The 19,412-nt window shown below is 42.1% G+C and overlaps 1 protein-coding gene across 1 annotated transcript in view; it reads right to left on the bottom strand.

Moving 5' to 3' along the window:
- Positions 1-19,412, bottom strand: part of fras1 (Fraser extracellular matrix complex subunit 1) — a 274,524-nt gene that overhangs the window by 125,447 nt on the left and 129,665 nt on the right. Inside the window, 5 exon segments of the mRNA XM_053325459.1 lie at positions 907-991; positions 6,913-7,204; positions 12,785-12,925; positions 13,536-13,676; positions 17,098-17,238. Coding sequence (XP_053181434.1) covers positions 907-991; positions 6,913-7,204; positions 12,785-12,925; positions 13,536-13,676; positions 17,098-17,238 — 800 coding nt within the window.

The following is a 19,412-nucleotide window of genomic DNA, read 5'->3' as shown; positions in this document are numbered from 1 at the left end:
CTTTTTCTAATCTAATTAAGATTACCTGATTATATAATAAAGGACACCTTGAGAGTGTCTGTGTGTCGTTATTGGTCAGTGACAAATAAGAGTTGGCAAGATGAGCAACTCAAAGATATCTTTAAAAATAGTTTTAAAATGAAGCATCAGGTTTGTTAAAATGTATATTTAGTATTTGTGTTGGTTTGAAATTACATCTGCATCATTTAAACCAAAACTATTACTGTTTGTAACCTTTGTGTCGTCTCCCCGGGTCAAATTGACCCCGTCTGTTTTGACTGTCCTTCTTTCCTCCCTCCCTTTCTTCCCTCCTTCCTTCCTTCCTCCCTTCTTTCCTTCCTTCCTTCCTTTCCTTCTCTTTCTTTCCTCCCTTTCTCCTTCCTTTCCTTCCCCCTCCTTCATTCTCTCTTTCTTTCCTCCCCCCTACCTTCCTCCCTTCCTTCCTTGTTTCCTTCCTTCCTCCTTCCTTTCCTTCCTTCTTTCCTTCCTTTCCTCCTTCCTTCTTCGTTCCTTCGTTCCTGTCCTTCTCTCTTTCTTCCTCCCCCCTACCTTCCTCCCTTCCGCCCTTCCTTCTTTCCTCCCTCCTTCCTACGTTTCTTCCCCCCTTCTTTCCTTTCCTCCCTTCCTTCCTCCCTTCCTTCCTTCCTCCTTCCCCCTCCTTTAAGGTTAATTAAAAGGTTAATTAAGCAAGTTTAATTATTTGGTACAAAGTTTTTATGGTTACACCACTTAGACATTTTTTACCATAATCCTCTAATATATTCTCTCTAAATGGATTAAAAGCAGAAATTTGATGCTGGGTCCACAAAAAAAGGATATGTGCAAGTTATTCATACGTTTATTTTCACATTTTAACCCTTTAAATTTAAACTAAACCACATAATGAACACTAATATGATGCTTTACCTGCATTGAAACTGCCTGAACTTGAACTGTTTCTGGATGAGAGAACAGCTGAGGGTCGGCGACTCGAAGGCTGAACTCTCCGGTCCTGCAGAAAGAAAGAAAGAAAGAAAGAAACAAACACAATTGTAGGTTATTTAAAAGAATAAAATACTTTAAATTGGAGAAGTTAAAGTTCCTTCACCGCCTCTTTTCCCAGAGTCACTTTGAGTGAACGTAGCTTACAGACAGACTTTAGTTAGCTCGGGGGAATTAGAGGAAAATTAGTCATGCGAGGCGAACCTGGCGTGAAGTCATTAGATCTAATCACCTCGGTGCTGTCGAGAGGAGTGGAGGACGGTAACCACACACACACACACACACACACGCACACACACACACACACACACACACACACACTCATCATAACCAATATCTCCTCTCGTCTCGCCAGCCTCAAAGACAAGGTTTATTACCCACAACTCCCCTGGGGGTCGGAGCCGGAGCTGGAAACTGACTGAGGAGCAGACTGTTTGGTTTTAGTGACGACTGAAGGAGGAAATATGTGTGTGTGTGTGTGTGTGTGTGTGTGTGTGTGAGAGACTGGAAATTGAACCGTAAGAGTGTGACTTTATTTAACCTTAAAAAAAAGGAATAACTCGTTGGTTGTCACATTCATCAGATCTCCGTCCACTAGAGGGCGATGTTGTTAAAAAGCGTTGATACAGAAAGCTTTAGGATTGAGGTGAGATGTTAGCATTAGCAAGGAAAATAGGAAGGAAGGAAGGAAGGAAGGACAGATGGAGGGAAGGAAGGACGGAAGGAAAGAAGGAAGGAAGGAAGGAAGGAAGGAAGGACAGATGGAGGGAAGGAAGGACGGAAGGAAGGAAGGAAGGAAGGAATGAAGGAAGGACATAAGGAGAGAGGGACAGATGGAAGGAAGGAAGGAAGGACAGAAAGAAGGACAGATGGAGGGAAGGAAGGAAGGACAGATGGAAGGAAGGAAGGACAGGACAGAAGGAAGAGAGGGAGGGAGGGAAGGAAGGAAGGAAGGAAGGAAGGACAGAAGGACGGAAGGACAGATGGAGGGAAGGAAGGAAGGATGGAAGGAAGGAAGGAAAGAAAGGAAAGACATAAGGAGGGAAGGACAGATGGAGGGAAGGAAGGAAAGAAGGAAGGACAGACGGAGGGAAGGAAGGAAGGACAGATGGAGGGAAGGAAGGAAGGAAGGAAGGAAGGAAGGGAGGAAGGGAGGAAGGACAGACGGAGGGAAGGAAGGAAGGAGGGAAGGAAGGAAGGAAGGAAGGAAGGTACGAAGGACAGATGGCTCGTACGTAAATCAAACCTCGGGTGCATTTGTTAGTGTGTCAGCGTCTGCTCTCATTACTCTCTCTCCACCTCATTTAATAAATACGGTTATAATATGCAGATTACAGCCTGTTTGTGCTGCTTTGTGTTTTATTGTCTCAATTAATCTAATGGCTCCAAACTGGGCAGCCGACCATTTTTTTTTTTTTTTTGTTGCTAATTCGCTGGCGTGCGGCCATCTTTAGACCCGGATCAGCTGAGTGAGGATTAATGAGTAATGAGTTTAATATGTTGACTGGCTGAACTGATTATGGGCTCAAACCCCAAAAATGCCACAGAGGTGTCCCTTCCTCCTTTCCTTCCTCCTTCCTTCTCTTGTTCCTCTCGTTCCTCCCTCCCTCCCTCCTTCCTTCTGTCTTTCTTTCCTCCCCCTACCTTCCTCCCTTCCTTCTTTCCTTCCTTCCTCCCTTCCTTCTTTCCTTCCTTCCTCCCTTCCTCTTTTCCTTTCTCCCTCCTACCTTCATTCCTTCCTTCTTTCCTCCTTCCTTCTCTCGTTCATTCCTACCTTCTTTTCCTTTCTCCCTCCTATCTTCCTTCCGTCCTTCTTTCCTTTCTCCCTCCTACCTTCCTTCCCTCCTTCCTTCCTTTCCTTCCTCCCTCCTTCCTTCTCTCTTTATTTCCTCCCCCTACCTTCCTCCCTTCCTTCTTTCCTTCCTTCCTCCCTTCCTCTTTTCCTTTCTCCCTCCTACCTTCCTTCCTCCCTTCCTTCTTTCCTGGAAGGAAGGAAGAAACCAAGGAACCAAGGACAGATGGAAGGGAGGAAGGAAGGAAGGAAGGAAGGAAGGACAGAAGGAAGGAAGGAACCAAGGACAGATGGAAGGAAGGAAAGACAGAAGAAAGGAAGGAAGGAAGGACAGAAGGAAGGAAGGAAGGAAGGAAGGAAGGCAGGAATGAAGGAAGGAAGGAAGGACAGAAGGAAGGAAAAAAAGAAGGAAAGAAGGAAAAAAGGAAGGACAAAAGGAAGGAAGGAAGGAAGGAAGGAAGGAACCAAGGACAGATGGAAGGAAGGAAGGACAGAGCAGCAGCAGTAGTAGCAGTGAGGGGGAAACTAGCTCCAGGCTTCATATAAATACATATTAGCAGCTTCTTTCATCCCCAACACACACACACACACCACACACACACACACACACACACACACACACACACACATTATAAGAGGTGTGAATTTAATGCACCTTTAATCCTAAATATAGGTTAAAAGGAATGAACTTTACACAGCGAGGAGAAGCAGCATTAATCATCAGGTTTTAGACAATAACGAGCGAATACTAAGAAAATTAAATGTCAACATATTTATGGACGGAGAGCAGCCAGACGAGGCGTTTAATGTCAACTTTTAATAAGGGGAAATATGAAACACGAGAGAGAAAGAGGCGGCAGGCTTGTGTTGAGTAGCAGTAGAGGAGGATTTTAGAGTTTAGGGTCATATTGGGTTATGAAATGGAAAGTTTTAATTTAAAGTTAAAGTTAAAGGGTTTATACTTCCCTTCCTCTTTTCCTTTCTCTCTCCTACCTTCCTTCTTTCCTTATTTCCCCCCTTCCTTCTTTCCTTCCTTCATCCCTCCTTCCTTCTTCCTCTTTTCCTTTCTCCCTCCTATCTTCCTTCTTTCCTTCCTTCATCCCTCCTTCCTTCTTCCTCTTTTCCTTTCTCCCTCCTACCTTCCTTCTGTCCTTCCTTCCTTCATTCCTTCCTTCTCTCTTTCTTTCTTCCCCTTACCTTCCTCCCTTCTTTTCTCCCTCCTACCTTCCTTCCTTCCTTATTTCCCTCCTTTCTTCCTCCCTCTACCTTCCTCCCTTCCTTCTTTCCTCCCTTCCTCTCTTCCTTTCCTCCCCCTACCTTCCTTCCTTCCTCCCACTACCTTCCTCCCTTCCTTCTTTCCTTCCTTCCTTCCTTCCTCCCTCCCTCCTTCCTTCCTTCTTCCTCCCTTCCTCCATTCCTTCCTTTCTTCCTTCCTTCCTTCCTCCCTCCTTCCTCTTTTCCTTCCTTCTTTCTATCCTTCCTTCCTTCATTCCTTCTCTCTTTCTTTCTTCCCCCTACCTACCTTCCTTCCTCCCTTCCTCCTTTCCTTTTTTCCATGTCCTTCCTCCCTCTCTTCCTCCCTCCTTTCCTTTCCTTCTTCCTCCCTCCCGTCCTTCCTTCCTTCCCTCCTTCCTTCCTCCCACACAATACAATAAGTTGAGTACTGGATGCATTTGAGGTGTTTTAGGTGTAAATGGAGTCTGGGAGCATGAAGCGGTCACAGAGTGGGTCGTCCACATGTTGAAGAGTCCTTGAGCAAAGGTGCTAAAGCCCCCAATTTGCCCCTGATAGAAGCCCTGAGTGGAAGCTTGTTGCCTTCAGTGAGTGTGAATGTGTGAATGTGTGAATGTGTGAATGTGTGAATGAAGTATAAAAAAAAGCACTTTGAAAGAATTTGGTTCAGTCCATTTACAATTTACTAAATGATTTGGAAAGTATGAAAATGATGTAACCTTCACAAGCCAGATTTTTTTTGGGAGGGTGGTGGTGGATGTGTTTTAGAGACTTGTGGTGGGTGGGTGTGTATGTGTGTGTGTGTGTGTGTGTGTGTGTCTCTGTGTGTATGTGTGTGTGTCTGTGTGTATGTGCATGTGTGTCTGTCTGTCTGTCTGTGTGTGTGTGTGTGTGTATGTGTTTGTGTGTGTGTGTGTCTCTGTGTCTGTGTGTGTGTGTCTCTGTGTGTATGTGTCTATCTGCGTATATGTGTGTGTGTGTGTGTGTCTCTGTGTGTATGTGTCTATCTGCGTATATGTGTGTGTGTGTGTGTCTCTGTGTGTATGTGTCTATCTGCGTATATGTGTGTGTGTGAGTGTCTGTGTGTATGTGACTCTGTGTGTATGTGTGTGTGTCTGTCTGTCTCTGTGTGTGTGTGTGTGTGTGTGTCTGTCTCTACGTGTGTGTGTGTGAGTGTCTGTCTGTCTGTGTGTGTGTGTGTATGTCTGTAGAGCAGAGGTAGATGTAGGTCAAATTCAACTATCCAGCAAAAATATTTCTCCCTCTGATAAAAAAAAATCTTTTTTTAATCACTTACATTAAAACTTTAACATAATTTTTCTCAAATCTACAAGTAACAACATTAACACAAGGCTTCTGTAAATCCTAATTATTGTCACATATATACTTGTTAAATCTAATCCTGCCCCAACACCAGCAGAGGAATTCACAGTCTCATACTATCTTAAGTCCAAAAAACCTAGAAATTAAAAGTTCAATACGTGATTACAACCATTTTCTGGCAGTGGAAGATAAATGCTGTGTTGATGCCATTTTTAAATGTGCTTTTATTCTGAAATACATGAGAAGGAATAAACATAAAAACCAATGAAACATCCTTAAAAAACTGGCCCATCATTGAACCTGACTGCTGAGGAGAAACTGTCATAAACTGTCACTTTACTTATAATAGACTGAAAGGAGGAAGTATGAATTGGATCTATAATATACACTTTACACATAATCATTAATGGACTGCTAATAAACTATGAATGGACTGTCTCAAAAACTGCTGCTAAAATTGAGTTGAGTTGATTTGAACTGGTCTATTTTAAGTTACTGCTCTTTCAATCTGCATATAATTGTACTTTAATGAGTTTAATTTCCTGCATCCAGAAGCACAGGTGCAACTCTTTCATGTGTTGTGGCTGCATTACTTTACGCTTTATTTCCTGCAACTGCCAGAACAGAAATTGGTCTCTCAGTCCGTTGCATCATGGATTTTTTTTTCTTTCTCTACTTTCAGCACTTATGATGAATGTCAGTGAGAGGAAGCGCTTTGATTCAGAGTTACTGACGCCGATAACTGACATTTACCATCGAGGTTTGAGAGAAAGATGGAGTTTTTTTCTTGCTTTTTAAACTTCACTGCAACTGTGTGGATGTTGTGGATGCTTTTAAAGTCCGTGTAAAGTAAGAATAAATATGTGTTCTGAGTTTGACATACCACAGAAAAGTGTGTTGTTAACCATCCTGCCAAATTTGAGTGATAAAAAAAATCGCCAAATATATGAAATTAGGCTTCAAAGTTGTGTAAAAATCAGCCTCTTTCTCTGCTCCCAAACGCTGTGGGCGTGGCTGCCGACTACGCTGAAGCCCCGCCCCCTACCAAGTGTCACCTGTCAATCAAAGTCACCACCTCTACCAGAAACATGGACACTATGTCTGAGAGCTTTCTACCGCTAGCTTAGCTGCTAGCTCAACGGCTAGCTCAGCGACTAACTCAGAGGCTAACCATAGACTGTATAGAAGAAAGGCTAACTCGGCAGCTAACATGGTGGCTAGCTCAGCGACTAGGTTGGCGGCTAGCTCGGAGGCTAACTCAGTGGCTAACTCGACGGTTAGCTCGGCGGCTAACTCAGCTAACTGGCTAACTGTAGACTGTAGTAGTAGTAGTGTGTGCTGAATGTATTTACACCTCTACAGCAGCAGGGGCGGGTTTATGCTAATCACTAAATCCTGAACACAAACACAGTTTGTGAAGCCTAGCTCCACAATTCAAATCTAAATGGTTGAAATGCTTTTTACACCTTTTTTAGAAACTCATTTATGACCTATTTAATGTGTTTAGAAGAAAATGTCTGAATTCACTTTAAAGATGTTGAGACTTTCTCCTTAAACCCTCAAATAACATCAAACTCACTCACCTGGCTTTATCTTTCTGGTGTCTGAACCGCACCCGCCCGGCTCTCAGCTCCTCCCAGGTGAAGGTGTCATCCCTGCTCAGCTCTCGACCCGCCTTCTTCCGTCCCTCCTCCTCCTCTCCTCTGAACAGCAGCAGCCGTCCGTTACCGGGACCTTGGACCAGCTGGAAAACGAGCCGCTCAGACGGGCTGTCTCGGTCTTTCACCTTCAGCAGGGTCCGAGGCAGAGGGGCGAAACCTCCAAGGGGAACTAGCAGGGAACCGTTGACCTGAAGGGTGGGGGGCTGGGTGTTCGCTGAGGAGCACAGAAAGAGAGAGAAAAACTCAAATTAATGATCTTTGCATGTAAAATAACTTTTTAAAATGTTTTCTGCAGGGTCAAATTTGACCCGGGGAGGATATTAACTAATTTAAATGAGGCCTATAATTAACCACAATTGCCAAAACATATGTGCAAAATAATAATAAGTTGGAATGAAGTTGGCTAAAAAGATATAAAACTGATCTGGGTTATAATTTATACCTTTATAATTTATAAACAGTCAAATCAAACCGGGTCAATTTTGACCCAGAGGGATAAAAGTTGCATGATCGACGGGAATCCAACAGGAGGGTTAACGAGGGTTATAAAATACATTCAAAATAACTTTCTCTCATGTTATCTTAATGTAACCTTGTGGGTCATTAACAAGATTTATATTAACACATACATACTGATCGGGTCCAATTTTACCCGGGAGGATGTTACCTCAAAAAATGAGGTATAGTTTCATTTAAATGAAACCTATTGACCATTACATATGTGCAAAACCTGTGCTAGTAAGTTGGAATGAAGTTGGCTAAAAAGATATAACACAGAACATCTAAACCGGGTCAATTTTGACCCAGAGGGATACAAGTTGCGCGATCAACAGGAATGCAACAGGAGGGTTAACGAGGGTTATAAAATATAAATACAATGATAATCATAATTTAATAACAAGGTGGGATTATATGAAATACATGAAGAGAAAATAGGGAAGTATAATGATGTTTACATTCAAAATAACTTTCTCTCATGTTATCTTAATGTAATCGTGTGGGTCGTTAACAAGATTAATATTAACACTTTCATACTGATCGGGTCCAATTTGACCCGGAAGGATTTTAACTCAAAAAATTAGGTATAGTTTAATTCAAATGAAACCTATTGACCAAAACATATGTGCAAAACCTGTGGTAGTAAGTTGGAGTGGAGGTGGCTAAAAAGATATAACACAGAACATCTAAACCGGGTCAATTTTGACCCAGAGGGATAAAAGTTGCACGATCAACAGGAATGCAACAGGAGGGTTAACGAGGGTTATAAAATAGAAATACAATGATAATCACAACTTAATAAATACATGAAGAGAAAATAGGGAAATATAATGATGTTTACATTCAAAATAACTTTATGTAATCTTGTGGGTTGTTAAGATTTAGATTAATAAAGGTTGTAAAATTGAAAGGTGAATATATAAGAAATATATAAATGAAAATGAGATGGAGAAATACTGACTATCTGCAGGTTTCAGGTTAGAAGTTAGTAGAATTTAATCATTTTTGGGAGATGACGTCCTGATGTTTTAATAACTGTAGATATTATCGGACTTTCTATTAAAACAGGAAATAAGTCTGACTGGAAAAGAAAAAAACACTATTAAACTGTCTCACACAACATAAGGTAATAAAAGTGACAGGTCTCAGTTTAGTAATTTATAACAATAATTAAAAGAATATTCAACATTAACACAGCGAATAATAAACCGGCCGCTCGTTATTATTCCAGTTTAATATATTTTAAATTGATTTAATTAAACTCACAGCTGGATCAGACGGTGAGTGGGCAGAGAGAAAGGTTACGTAATGAAATTAACATGGGGAGAGTGTGTGTGTGTGTCTGTGTGTGTGTGTGTGTGTCTGTGTTTGTGAGTGTGTATGTCTTTGTGTGTGTGTCTGTGTGTGTGTGTGTCTGTGTTTGTGTGTGTGTGTGTGTGTCTGTGTGTGTGTGTGTGTGTGTGTGTGTGTTTCTGTGCGTGTGTGTGTTTGTATGAGTGTGTGTGTATGTGTCTGTGTGTCTGTGTGTCTGTGTGTGTGTGTGTGTGTGTCTGTGTCTGTATGTGTTTGTGTTTGTGTATGTATGTGTCTGTGTGTGTGCGTGCATATGTGTGTGTGTGTGTGTGTCTGTGTGTATGTATGTGTGTGTGTGTGTTTCTGTGCGTGTGTGTGTTTGTATGAGTGTATGTGTCTGTGTGTGTATATGTGTGTGTGTGTGTGTGTATGTGTCAGTGTGTATGTGTGTGTGTGTGTGTGTGTGTGTGTATGTGTCAGTATGTATATGTGTGTCTGTGTGTGTATGTGTCTCTATATATTTGTGTGTGTGTGTGTGTCTGTGTGTGTGTGTGTGTGTGTATGTGCGTCTCTATATGTGTGTGTGTGTGTATATGAGTGTATATGTATGTGTGTGTGTGTGTGTGTGTGTGTGTGTATGTATATGAGTGTGTGTGTGTGTGCCTCTGTAATAAGGAGCGAGCCGTCTCTTGTCCTGATGTGGCATTTTAGAAGTCTCCTTTAATTGGAGCTGACTTCGTTAGACAAACTTTCTTCTTCTTCTTCTTCTTCTCTTTTTTAAAGATCAGCTCTTTTAAGAACCCACACATTGTAATCTCATTACATCTCCTCTAACGACGCCTATAGGAGCTCTTAAAATCCCAAACTCTGAGCCGTGTACTCAGCCTGTAATTCAAACCAATTTCTCATCTTGAAACATTTTTAAAAAGTAAAAGAAAAAAATCACACACAGAAAAAGAAGGAGAAGAAAAAAAACACCACAGCTATTTCTTTCTGACAATTTCACTTTCAGCATCATTTGAAGGCTAGAGGCTGGAAGAAGAAGAAGAAAGCATTTATCACAAAGGCTGCAACGATGATATATTTCTCTACTACAATCACTTTTTGTCACATTTCATCCATCATCATCTCAAACTCCTCCTGAAGAGCTCTCGGCTGTTTCTGCCTGCAGGTCGACAGTCGGACAAGCCGCTGTTTGATCAAAAAGAAAAAAAAAATGAGAGTACAAGTCTCCTCTAATGACCTGACTCTGGGAACAATGCTCTCACTGTTGCCCGGGACAACCAATTATACAGGATGTTATCAACAGGCAGCCAAATTTTCTAATTGGTGAGAAGAGAGAGAAAGACTTCAATCACTCAAGTAAAATGTTTGTTATAGTAATTATGTTGATGTAATTTAACCCTCCTGTTGTCCTCGAGGAAGGGAGGAAGGGAGGAAGGGAGGAGGGAAAGGAGGGAAGGAAGGAGGGAGGAAAGAAAGAAGGAAGAAAAGGAGGGAAAGAAGGAAAGAAAGAAAGAGGGAGGGAGGATAGAAGGGAGGGAGCAAGGAAGGAAAGGAGGAAGGAAGGAAGTAAAGAAGAGAGAAGGAGAAAGGACAGACAGAAGGAAGGAATAGGAAGGAAGGAAGCAGGGAGGGAGGTAGGGAAGGAAGGAAGGAGGGAGGGAGGTAGGAAAGAAAGAAAGAAGGAAGGAAGAAAAGGCGAGAAGGAATGAGGGAGGAAGGAAAGGAAGGAAGGAAGGAAGGAAGGAAGGAAGGGAGGAGGATAGAAGGGAGGAGGGAGGAAGGAAGGGAGAAAAGGAAGGAAGGAAAGAAGGAGGGAGGGAGGGAGAGAGGGAGGGAGGGAGGAAAGAAGGAAGGAAAGAAGGAAAGAAAGAGATAAGGAAGGAAGAAAAGGAGGGAAGGAAGGAAAGAAGGAAGGAGGGAGGGAGGAAGGAAGGAAAGAAGGAAAGAAAGAGATAAGGAAGGAAGAAAAGGAGTGAAGGAAGGAAAGAAGGAAGGAGGGAGGGAGGAAGGAAAGGAAGGAAGGAAGGAAGGGGGGGGGGAGACAGAAGGAAAGAAGGAAGGAAAAAAAGGAGGGAGGGAGGATAGAAGGGAGGGAGCAAGGAAAGAAAGGAGGAAGGAAAGAAAGGAGGAAGGAAGGAAGGAGGGAGGGAGGGAGGGGGGAAGGAAGGAGGGAGGGAGGGAGGGGGTGAAGGAAGGAGGGAAGGAAAGAAGGAAGGAGGGAAGGAAAGAAGGAGGGAGGGAGGGGGATGGAAGAAGGGAGCTGTTTTTAATGCTAGCCAATAAGAGATTTTTAAAGCTCTACTAATAAATATTATTTATTTTAACCATATTAAATTAGAAGTCTAAAATATAAAAGCTTCCAGTGATGAAACAACAGCGATATGACTCCCACGCTGCAGCTTTGTGGAGCTTCTTTTAGCTTTTAGTCGTGTGTGGTTTTTATTTTTTTTAGAATATTTATTTGGACGGATCGGACCGCTCACAGCTACAGGTGATTTCCTCCAAATGAAATGTGACAGTCAGAGTAAATTTATTACCGCTGCTAGAACAGCAAACGTATTTTACTGTCAGAGCTGCCGACACACACACACACACACACACACACACACACACACACACACACACACACACACACACACACACACACACACACACACACACACACACACACACACACACACAGACAGAGTGAGCTCAATCACACAGCATCAGGTTTTGGGATTTTTCTATTATCTCAACACAATTGCATGCCTTGTGTTTATCATGCCGGTTACCTAGCAACCAGCCATATGGGTTTGGGTTTTATGTGACTTCTTGAGGTCAGTTATATTATTCATGTGGCCTTCCTGGGTTTCTTTACGTTTAATAGAAATCACCTCATCGTTATAGTGTATAGTGATTTTTGTTTTTTTAACATTTATTTGATATTTCATGCAACTTTAGATACTTTAAGCCATAAAAAAACATTATTGTATTATTATATATCACAATATTCAACTTTTTTTTATTTAATTGAGCTTTATAATAAAAACATGACTCATTGAGCAGCTATAGAAACCTGTAACTGTAACACTTGTAGCTCAGTAAAGTAACTAATCAGAGCAGAGATGCATGAGAGACGTCTAAATGATTATTATAGTATTATATTTAAATATCACGCTTAATATTGGAATAATTAAATTTTTTTTTTTTACATGAGGCTTCTCAGTTTTAATCTGTAGGTGTAATAATTACTGACGGAGTTAAGGAACTCCAGCAGATCAGAAGCACGAGGCTCTACACTGAGACCAGGCGGCTGTGAAAGCACCAACCGCTCTTAACTGTAACGACCTTAAACAGTAATTATCATAGTCACTTTAGGCTGCTGACCATTTCTCTCTCACTTCAACATGTCATAGCTTTAAAATATAGGTTTAACCAAAAGACTGGATGCTTCCTTCCTGTCCTCTGTTACTTCCTTCCTTCCTTCCTTCCTTATGTTTTCTCTTCTTTTCCTTCCTTCCTGTCTTCTTTTCCTTCCTTCCTTCCTTTCCTGTCTTCTTTTCCTTCCTTCCTTCCTTCCTTTTTTTCTGTCTTATTTTCCTTCCTTCCTTTTTTATGTCTTATTTTCCATCCATCCATCCATCCATCCATCCATCCTTCCTTCCATCCATCCATCCATCCATCCATCCTTCCTTCCATCCATCCATCCATCCTTCCTTCCATCCTTCCTTCCTTCCTTCCTTCCTTCCATCCATCCATCCATCCTTCCTTCCTTCATTTTTTTCTGTCTTATTTTCCTTCCTTCCCTCCATCCTCCCTTCCTTCCTTCCTGTCTTCTTTTCCTTCCTTCCTTCCATCCATCCATCCATCCATCCATCCATCCATCCATCCATCCATCCATCCATCCATCTTTCCTTCCTTCCTTCCTTCCTTCCTCAGATAAATATAGTCATAATTTTGAGCTACTGACCATTTCTTTCTCACTTCAGATATAAAGCAGTCATCATGTCATTACCGTAGCAGGTCCTGGTCTTCTTGTCGCCGTAGTAACCGTGGCCGCAGTCGGGTGTGCAGTATCCTTCCATGAGGTAGGTTTGATCCCGACAAGCCGTGCAGCGTCCGACGCCGTCACACAGCACGCAGTCGGTCGAGCAAGCTGATAAATGAAATAAAGAAAGAAAGAAAAGGATTTAGTTTTTAAGCAAGTTCAATTATTTGGTACAAAGTTTTTATGGTTACACCACTTAGACATTTTTACCATAATCCTCTAATATATTCTCCTTCCTTCCTTCCTTCCTTCATTCCTTCTGTCGTTCCTTCCTTCCTCCCTCTCTCCCTTCCTCCCTCCCTTCCTTCCCTCCTTCATTCCTTCCTTCCCTCCTTCCAAAGTTTTTATGGTTACACCACTTAGACATTTTTACCATAATCCTCTTAATAAATTCTCCTTCCTTCCTTCCTTCCTTCCTCCCTTCCTTCCTTCCTTCCTTCCGTCCTTCTGTCATTGCTTCCTTCCTTCCTCCCTCCCTTCCTTCATTCCTTCTGTCATTCCTTCCTTCCTCCCTTCTTTCCTTCCTCCCACCCTCCCTCCCTTCCTCCCTCCCTCCCTCCCTTCCTTCCCTCCTTCATTCCTTCCTTCCCTCCTTCCAAAGTTGTTATGGTTACACCACTTAGACATTTTTGCCATAATCCTCTAATATATTCTCAAACTTAAAAAATGTTGTATTCAATGTTTTGATGTTTTGATGTTTTTATGTATTAACTCTTACGTTTGCAGACTTGAGAGGAGGCATCCAGGAAGTAGTTTCTGCCACACTGGAGCACACACTGACCCTGCAGAGTGGCGTAAGGAGGCTGGCACTGGAGACACTGTCCTGGTCCTCCGCACTCCACACAGTGTTCATCACAGCCTGACGGAGAGAGAGAGACACAAAGTTATAGAGACAGAGACGTAGTTATAGAGAGAGACACACAGTTATAGAGACACAGTTATAGAGAGAGAGAGACATTCAGACTCAGTTATATTTAGTGGTGAAGTATAAAGACACACAGTGATGTATTGAGGAGGCTTAGACTGGATGGACTCAAAATGCATTAATTCCTCATTGTTCCTACTTCTTCTGTAGTTCTTCTTTACTTTACATCAGGGATGTGAAATATGAGGCCTGTGGGCCAGAACTGCTTTCCTTCCTGTCTTCTTTCCCTCTGTCCTTCCTTCCTTTCTTCCCTATTTCCTCCCTTACTTATTTCTTTTCCTTCCTTCCTTCCTATCTCCCTACCTTCCTATGTTCCTTCCTTCCTATCTCCCTACATTCCTTCATATCTTCCTTCCTTCCTGCCTTCCTTCCTTCCTTCCTTCTGTCCGTCCTTCCCTCCTTCTTTCCTTCCTTCCTATCTCCCTACCTTCCTTCCTTCCTTCCTTCCATCTTTTCCTTTCCTTCCTTCCTTCCTATCTCCCTACTTTCCTTCCTTCCTTCCTTCCTATCTCCTTACTTTCCTTCCTTCCTTCCTATCTCCCTTCCTATCTTCCTACCTTCCTTCCTATCTTCCTTCTTTCCTTCCTTCCTATCTCCCTACCTTCCTTCCTTCCTTCCTGTCTTTCCTTCCTTCCATCTTTTCCTTCCTTCCTTCCTTCCTTCCCTCTTTCCTTCTATCTTTTCCCTTCTCTCCCTCCTTCCTTCCTTCCTTCCTTCCTTCCTTTCAATTAATTAGCAGAATGGTTGGCAATCTATGCGTAGATGACGGGGAAAGTAAGCACTCCTCTTTGCTCGTAGTTTTACTGATTGACACTAAAATAAGAATCGCTCGTCCAACTGACGCTTTGCTCAAAACTGTCAATTTCTCTTTTCAAATTATATTTTACAGACATTATGCTCTTTGTTACTAACTTGAAGGCTCTTTTCTTCAATCAGCAGGTAGACTTGGCTTCTTGTGTCTGGAGGAGTTGATAAACCACCTGAACTATAATCACACTGAGCTGTTAAACTACTAACTTCTCCTAACAGTTACTCTCTCCAGTTATAAAAGCCCCACACTCTCTCTCTCTTTATTTTTCCCTCCATATTTCCTTCCTTCCTCCCTTTTTTCCTTCCTGTTTTCTTTCCCTTCCTTCCTTCCTTAGTGCCTTCTTTTCCTTCGTTCCTGTCTTCTTTTCCTCTCCTCCTTCCTTCCTGTCTTCTTTTCCTCTCCTCCTTCCTTCCTGTCTTCTTTTCCTCTCCTCCTTCCTTCCTGTCTTCTTTTCCTCCCCTCCTCCCCTCCTTCCTTCCTTAAACTACTAACTTCCTAACAGTTACTCTCTCCAGTTAAAAGCATCTCACTCTTTATTTTCCACCTTAATGGACGACTAACACTCAGCCTGCAGTTCACACGTCTGGGTTCATTGTCTGTCCATCTTTTTTTTGTTTGTATAACATTAATAAATTACTCCTGAAGCTTTTTATTGCACTTACAGTAATTTATGCGCATAAATTAATTAAATCAGATAAATAAACACATTTTGTTTTTTTCCGGAGAGGACGGTGCTCCTGTCAGAAGTATTTGGCTTTTCAAGCTCTTCTCTTTCTCTCTCATTAATTTCAGCATCTCTCCTTTCTTTTCTATTTCTTCCTCCCTCTATCCTCATGGATGTTAAAAATGAGGCCCATGGGTCAGAACCGGACCACCAAGTGGTTCAATCCGGCCCCACTTTCCTTCCTGTCTTCTTTTCCTTCCTTTTTCCTTCTTTCCTTCCCTACTTCCTTCCATATTTCCTTCCTTCCTCCCTTCTTTCTTTCCTGTTTTCTTTCCCTTCCTTCCTTAGTGCCTTCTTTTCCTCTCCTACTTCCTTCCTGACTTCTTTTCCTTCCTTTTTCCCTCCCTACTTCCCTCCATATTTCCTTCCTTCCTCCCTTCTTTCCTTCCTTAGTGCCTTCTTTTCCTTCCTTCTTGTCTTCTTTTCCTCTCCTCCTTCCTTCCTTCCCATTTTCCTTCTTTCTGTCTTCTTTTTTCCTCTCTCTCTCTCTCTCTCTCTCTCTCTCTCTCTCTCTCTCTCTCTCTCTCTCTCTCTCTCTCTCTCTCTCTCTCTCTCTCTCTCTCTCTCTCTCTCCCTCTCTCCCTCTCTCCCTCCCTCCCTCCCTCTCTCATATATTGGACTAATTGTCTCAGTAATCAGTAAATGAGATCACAGGTGTGTGTTTTATAGAGGATTTAACAACGGCTTCGACTGAAACTCATCCAATCATCACCGAGGACTCGCCACTATCTGTTTTAATTACGATAATAAAATAATTAACCCTCACGTACTCTTCATATTCTGACCCGTCACATAATTAGTTTCAATAACAAACCATCAATCATTAACGAAGCTTTCAGAGAGCAAGAAGAGTTCATGTTTCTGATTTTATGAGAAAAAACTACATAAAAAACTCAATATAGTGTTCGAATATAATAAAGTTAATCAAATGTCAGGCTAAAATAAAAAAAAGATCTCAGATGCCCAATGTCCTTCCTGTCTTTTTTCCTCCTTCCTTCCTTACTTCCTTCCTTCCTTCCTTCCTTCAATCTTTCCTTCCTTCCTGCTTTACTTCCTTCCTCCCTTGCTGTCTTCTTTTCCTTCCTTCCTTCCTGCATGCCTTCCTTCCTCCCTTTCTTACTCACTCCCATCTGTCCTTCCTTTCTCCCTTCCTTCCTTCTGTCCTTCCTCCCTTTCTTTTTTCCATCTTTCCTTCCTTCCTTCTTTACTTCGTTCCTCCCTTGCTGTCTTCTTTTCTTTGCTTCCTTCCTTCCTCCTTCCCTCCCTTCCTTCCTTCCTTCCTTCTGTCCTTCCTCCCTTTCTTTTTTCCATCTTTCCTTCCTGTCTTCTTTTCCTTCTTTCCTTCCTTCCTTCCTTCCTTCCTTCCTCTGTATCTTCTTTTCCTTCCCGTCCGGCCAACATGAGATCAAATTGTGTGTTCCTTGAATTAGGTAGATTCAAAGCTTGTGTTAGACCTAAACTAAACTAGTATGTGTGATATTAATGACCAGGGAAAACACTTTTCTCTATCAAATGAAGCATTAAATAGTTTTTACCATTATGACCAAATGTATCCTGGTGGAGATACAACTCATAAAAATCCAAAATATATTAAAAATATTTGTGTAAATGTGAGATAACTTCCCACTGCTGCCTGTTTTAAGGGTTAAATGAATCTTTTGGGAGCTCTAAAGTTGATTAACTGCTTTAATATAAAACAGATGATTAAACAAAATCTCACAGAGCAACATGAGGCGGTCACGACTGCTCGCCAATAAAAAGCTAAACAACAAATACGTGCAGCTGTACTTGACGGGTTTGGAGCTGCTTATCTGACTGACCGAGGCATCTGTCTCCATCCTGATAGGATCCAGGCGAACACCCCTGGGTGCACACTCCATCCTGCAACACGTAGCCCTCCATGCACTGCAGGCAGTCGGTCCGCAGCGGGCCTTTACACGCATTACAGCTCCAGTCGCACTCTAGAAACAGGAAAGAGGGCAGCAGCAGCGGAGGGAGGGAGGGAGGGGAGGGAGGGAGGGAGGGAGGGGGAGTGAGGGAGGGGGAGTGAGGGAGCGAGGTGTTCAGGGGGGAATTGGGAATTAGAGTTGAGGGATGTTTGAAGGCGAGAGCAGAAAGGTGAGAGCAGAAGGGAGGGAGGGGAAAAGAGGGAAAAAACAGATTAATACACTCTTTTTTTTCCCAGCAGGGGATTTATTTTAAACCCATTTGTACCTGTGTGTGTGTGTGTGTGTGTGTGTGTGTGTGTGTGTGTGTGTGTGTGTGTGTGTGTGTGTGTGTGCTTTTAATTATCCATCACCTGCACATCTGTTGTGTTTGTGTCGTGCTGCATTAATAATAGCATGAAAATGAAGCATAATTAAGAGGAAAATCATTGTTTATTCGGGACAAATGAGTTCGTTTGAGCTTCTAACATTTGCATTAAAAGTTTATTAGGTTACACATTTATATATATATATATACAGTATATATATATATAAATTTATAAAAAAGGAAGGGCAACATTTGTATCTTGCTTTGTCCTTCAAAATAAAAGCAACAAATAAACCTACTGTGTGTCATTTCTGATCACTGATTTATAGTTTTTTTACATATTTGCTTCTCATTTTATCTCACAGTCTATATGAGATGTAGCTGCACATCTTAATAAGTTAATTGGTTATTAATGATAAATAACATAAACTGAACTTATATAATTATTAATCAAATCTAATTTAATGCATTAACTCCTACAATTTCATACATTTTAAGACTTTTTTGGACCTTGAATATCAAAAGACAAAACTGAATATTTTATATATATATTTATGGAAATGTTTTACTTACTAGGTGTAAATGAGATAATTAGGATTTTATTATTCACATCTCATTTTCCACTCCTGCATGTTTAAGGATAAAAGGCCGTCCACACTGAGAACGACATATATATATTGTTTTAATTCAAGAGTGTCAATCAAAGTCCTTCCCCTGGTGTATTTATGTATTTGAATGAAGCGGATCTTTGGTCTGTAAATACAGAAACATCACAACAACTAGTGTCTGAAATACTTCTGATCAACACACTGAATCAGCTCCCACCTCTGAGCTGTCCTGCTTTTCTTTTTATTCCTCCGTACATCACTACAGCAGGAACAGCTCATCAATAACCAGCTGCAGACACATCGTTCTCAGTATGGACTGTTCTTTAACCCTCCTGTTGTCCTTGAGTCAAGGAAGGAAGGGAGGAGGAAGGAAGGAAGGGAGGAGGGGAAGGAGGGAAGAAGGAAGGGAGGAAGAAGGAAGGAAGAATGAAGGAAGGGAGGAAAGGAGGAAGGAAGGAAGGAAGGAGGGAAGGAAGGAAGGAAGGAAGGAGGGAAGGAAGGAAGGAAGGAAAAGAAGACATGAAGGAAGGAAGGAAAAGAAGACGTAGGAAGGAAGGAAAAGAAGACATGAAGGAAGGAAGGAAGGACGGAGGGAAGGTAGGAATGAGGGAGGGAAGGAAGGAAGGAAGGAAGGGAGAAAGGAAGGAAGGAAAAGAAGGCATGAAGGAATGAAGGAAGGAATGAAGGAAGGAAGGAAGGAAGGAACCAGTATCACCACCACATGCTGTCACACTGAATCTAACTCGGTTATAACAAAATAAAGATGTGTGAGTATGTTTTACTTCCCTTCCTCCATCCTCCCTTTTTTTTTGCTTATCTCAAAGAATAATGAATCGATGAGGGTTTAAGTTGAGAATCGACTGTGTCACGCTGGCTTAACACAGATATCCGCTTAAATTCACAAGAAGAAGAAGAAGAAGAAGAAGGGGGGGAAAAAAAGCCATATCATGTGTGAGGCTTACTTCCCCACCTCATAGACTTCACCCTTTTTATCAGCGAGGTTTTCCAGGTGTCAAACCAACCCCCCCACCTAAAGAGAACCGGCCCCTGAGGTGGAACCACCACTTCCCACGTCTGTTACAGGATTAGCGGCGGCGGCTAAAGCTAACCGCCTATATATGGATAGATGCACAGTTAGATTTCCTGTGAGACAGCAGCAGGTAGTTTTAATCCCTCCAGCCCGAGCTGCAGCTGCTACCTGAATTAGTAGTAATAGTAGTAGTAGTTGAAGTAGGAGGGAAGGAAGGAAGGAGGGAAGGAAGGAAGGTAGGTAG

Source organism: Scomber japonicus, chromosome 9 (genome assembly GCF_027409825.1).
Source record: "Scomber japonicus isolate fScoJap1 chromosome 9, fScoJap1.pri, whole genome shotgun sequence".
Lineage (NCBI taxonomy): Eukaryota > Metazoa > Chordata > Actinopteri > Scombriformes > Scombridae > Scomber > Scomber japonicus.
This window is presented reverse-complemented; position numbering and strand designations above follow the sequence as displayed.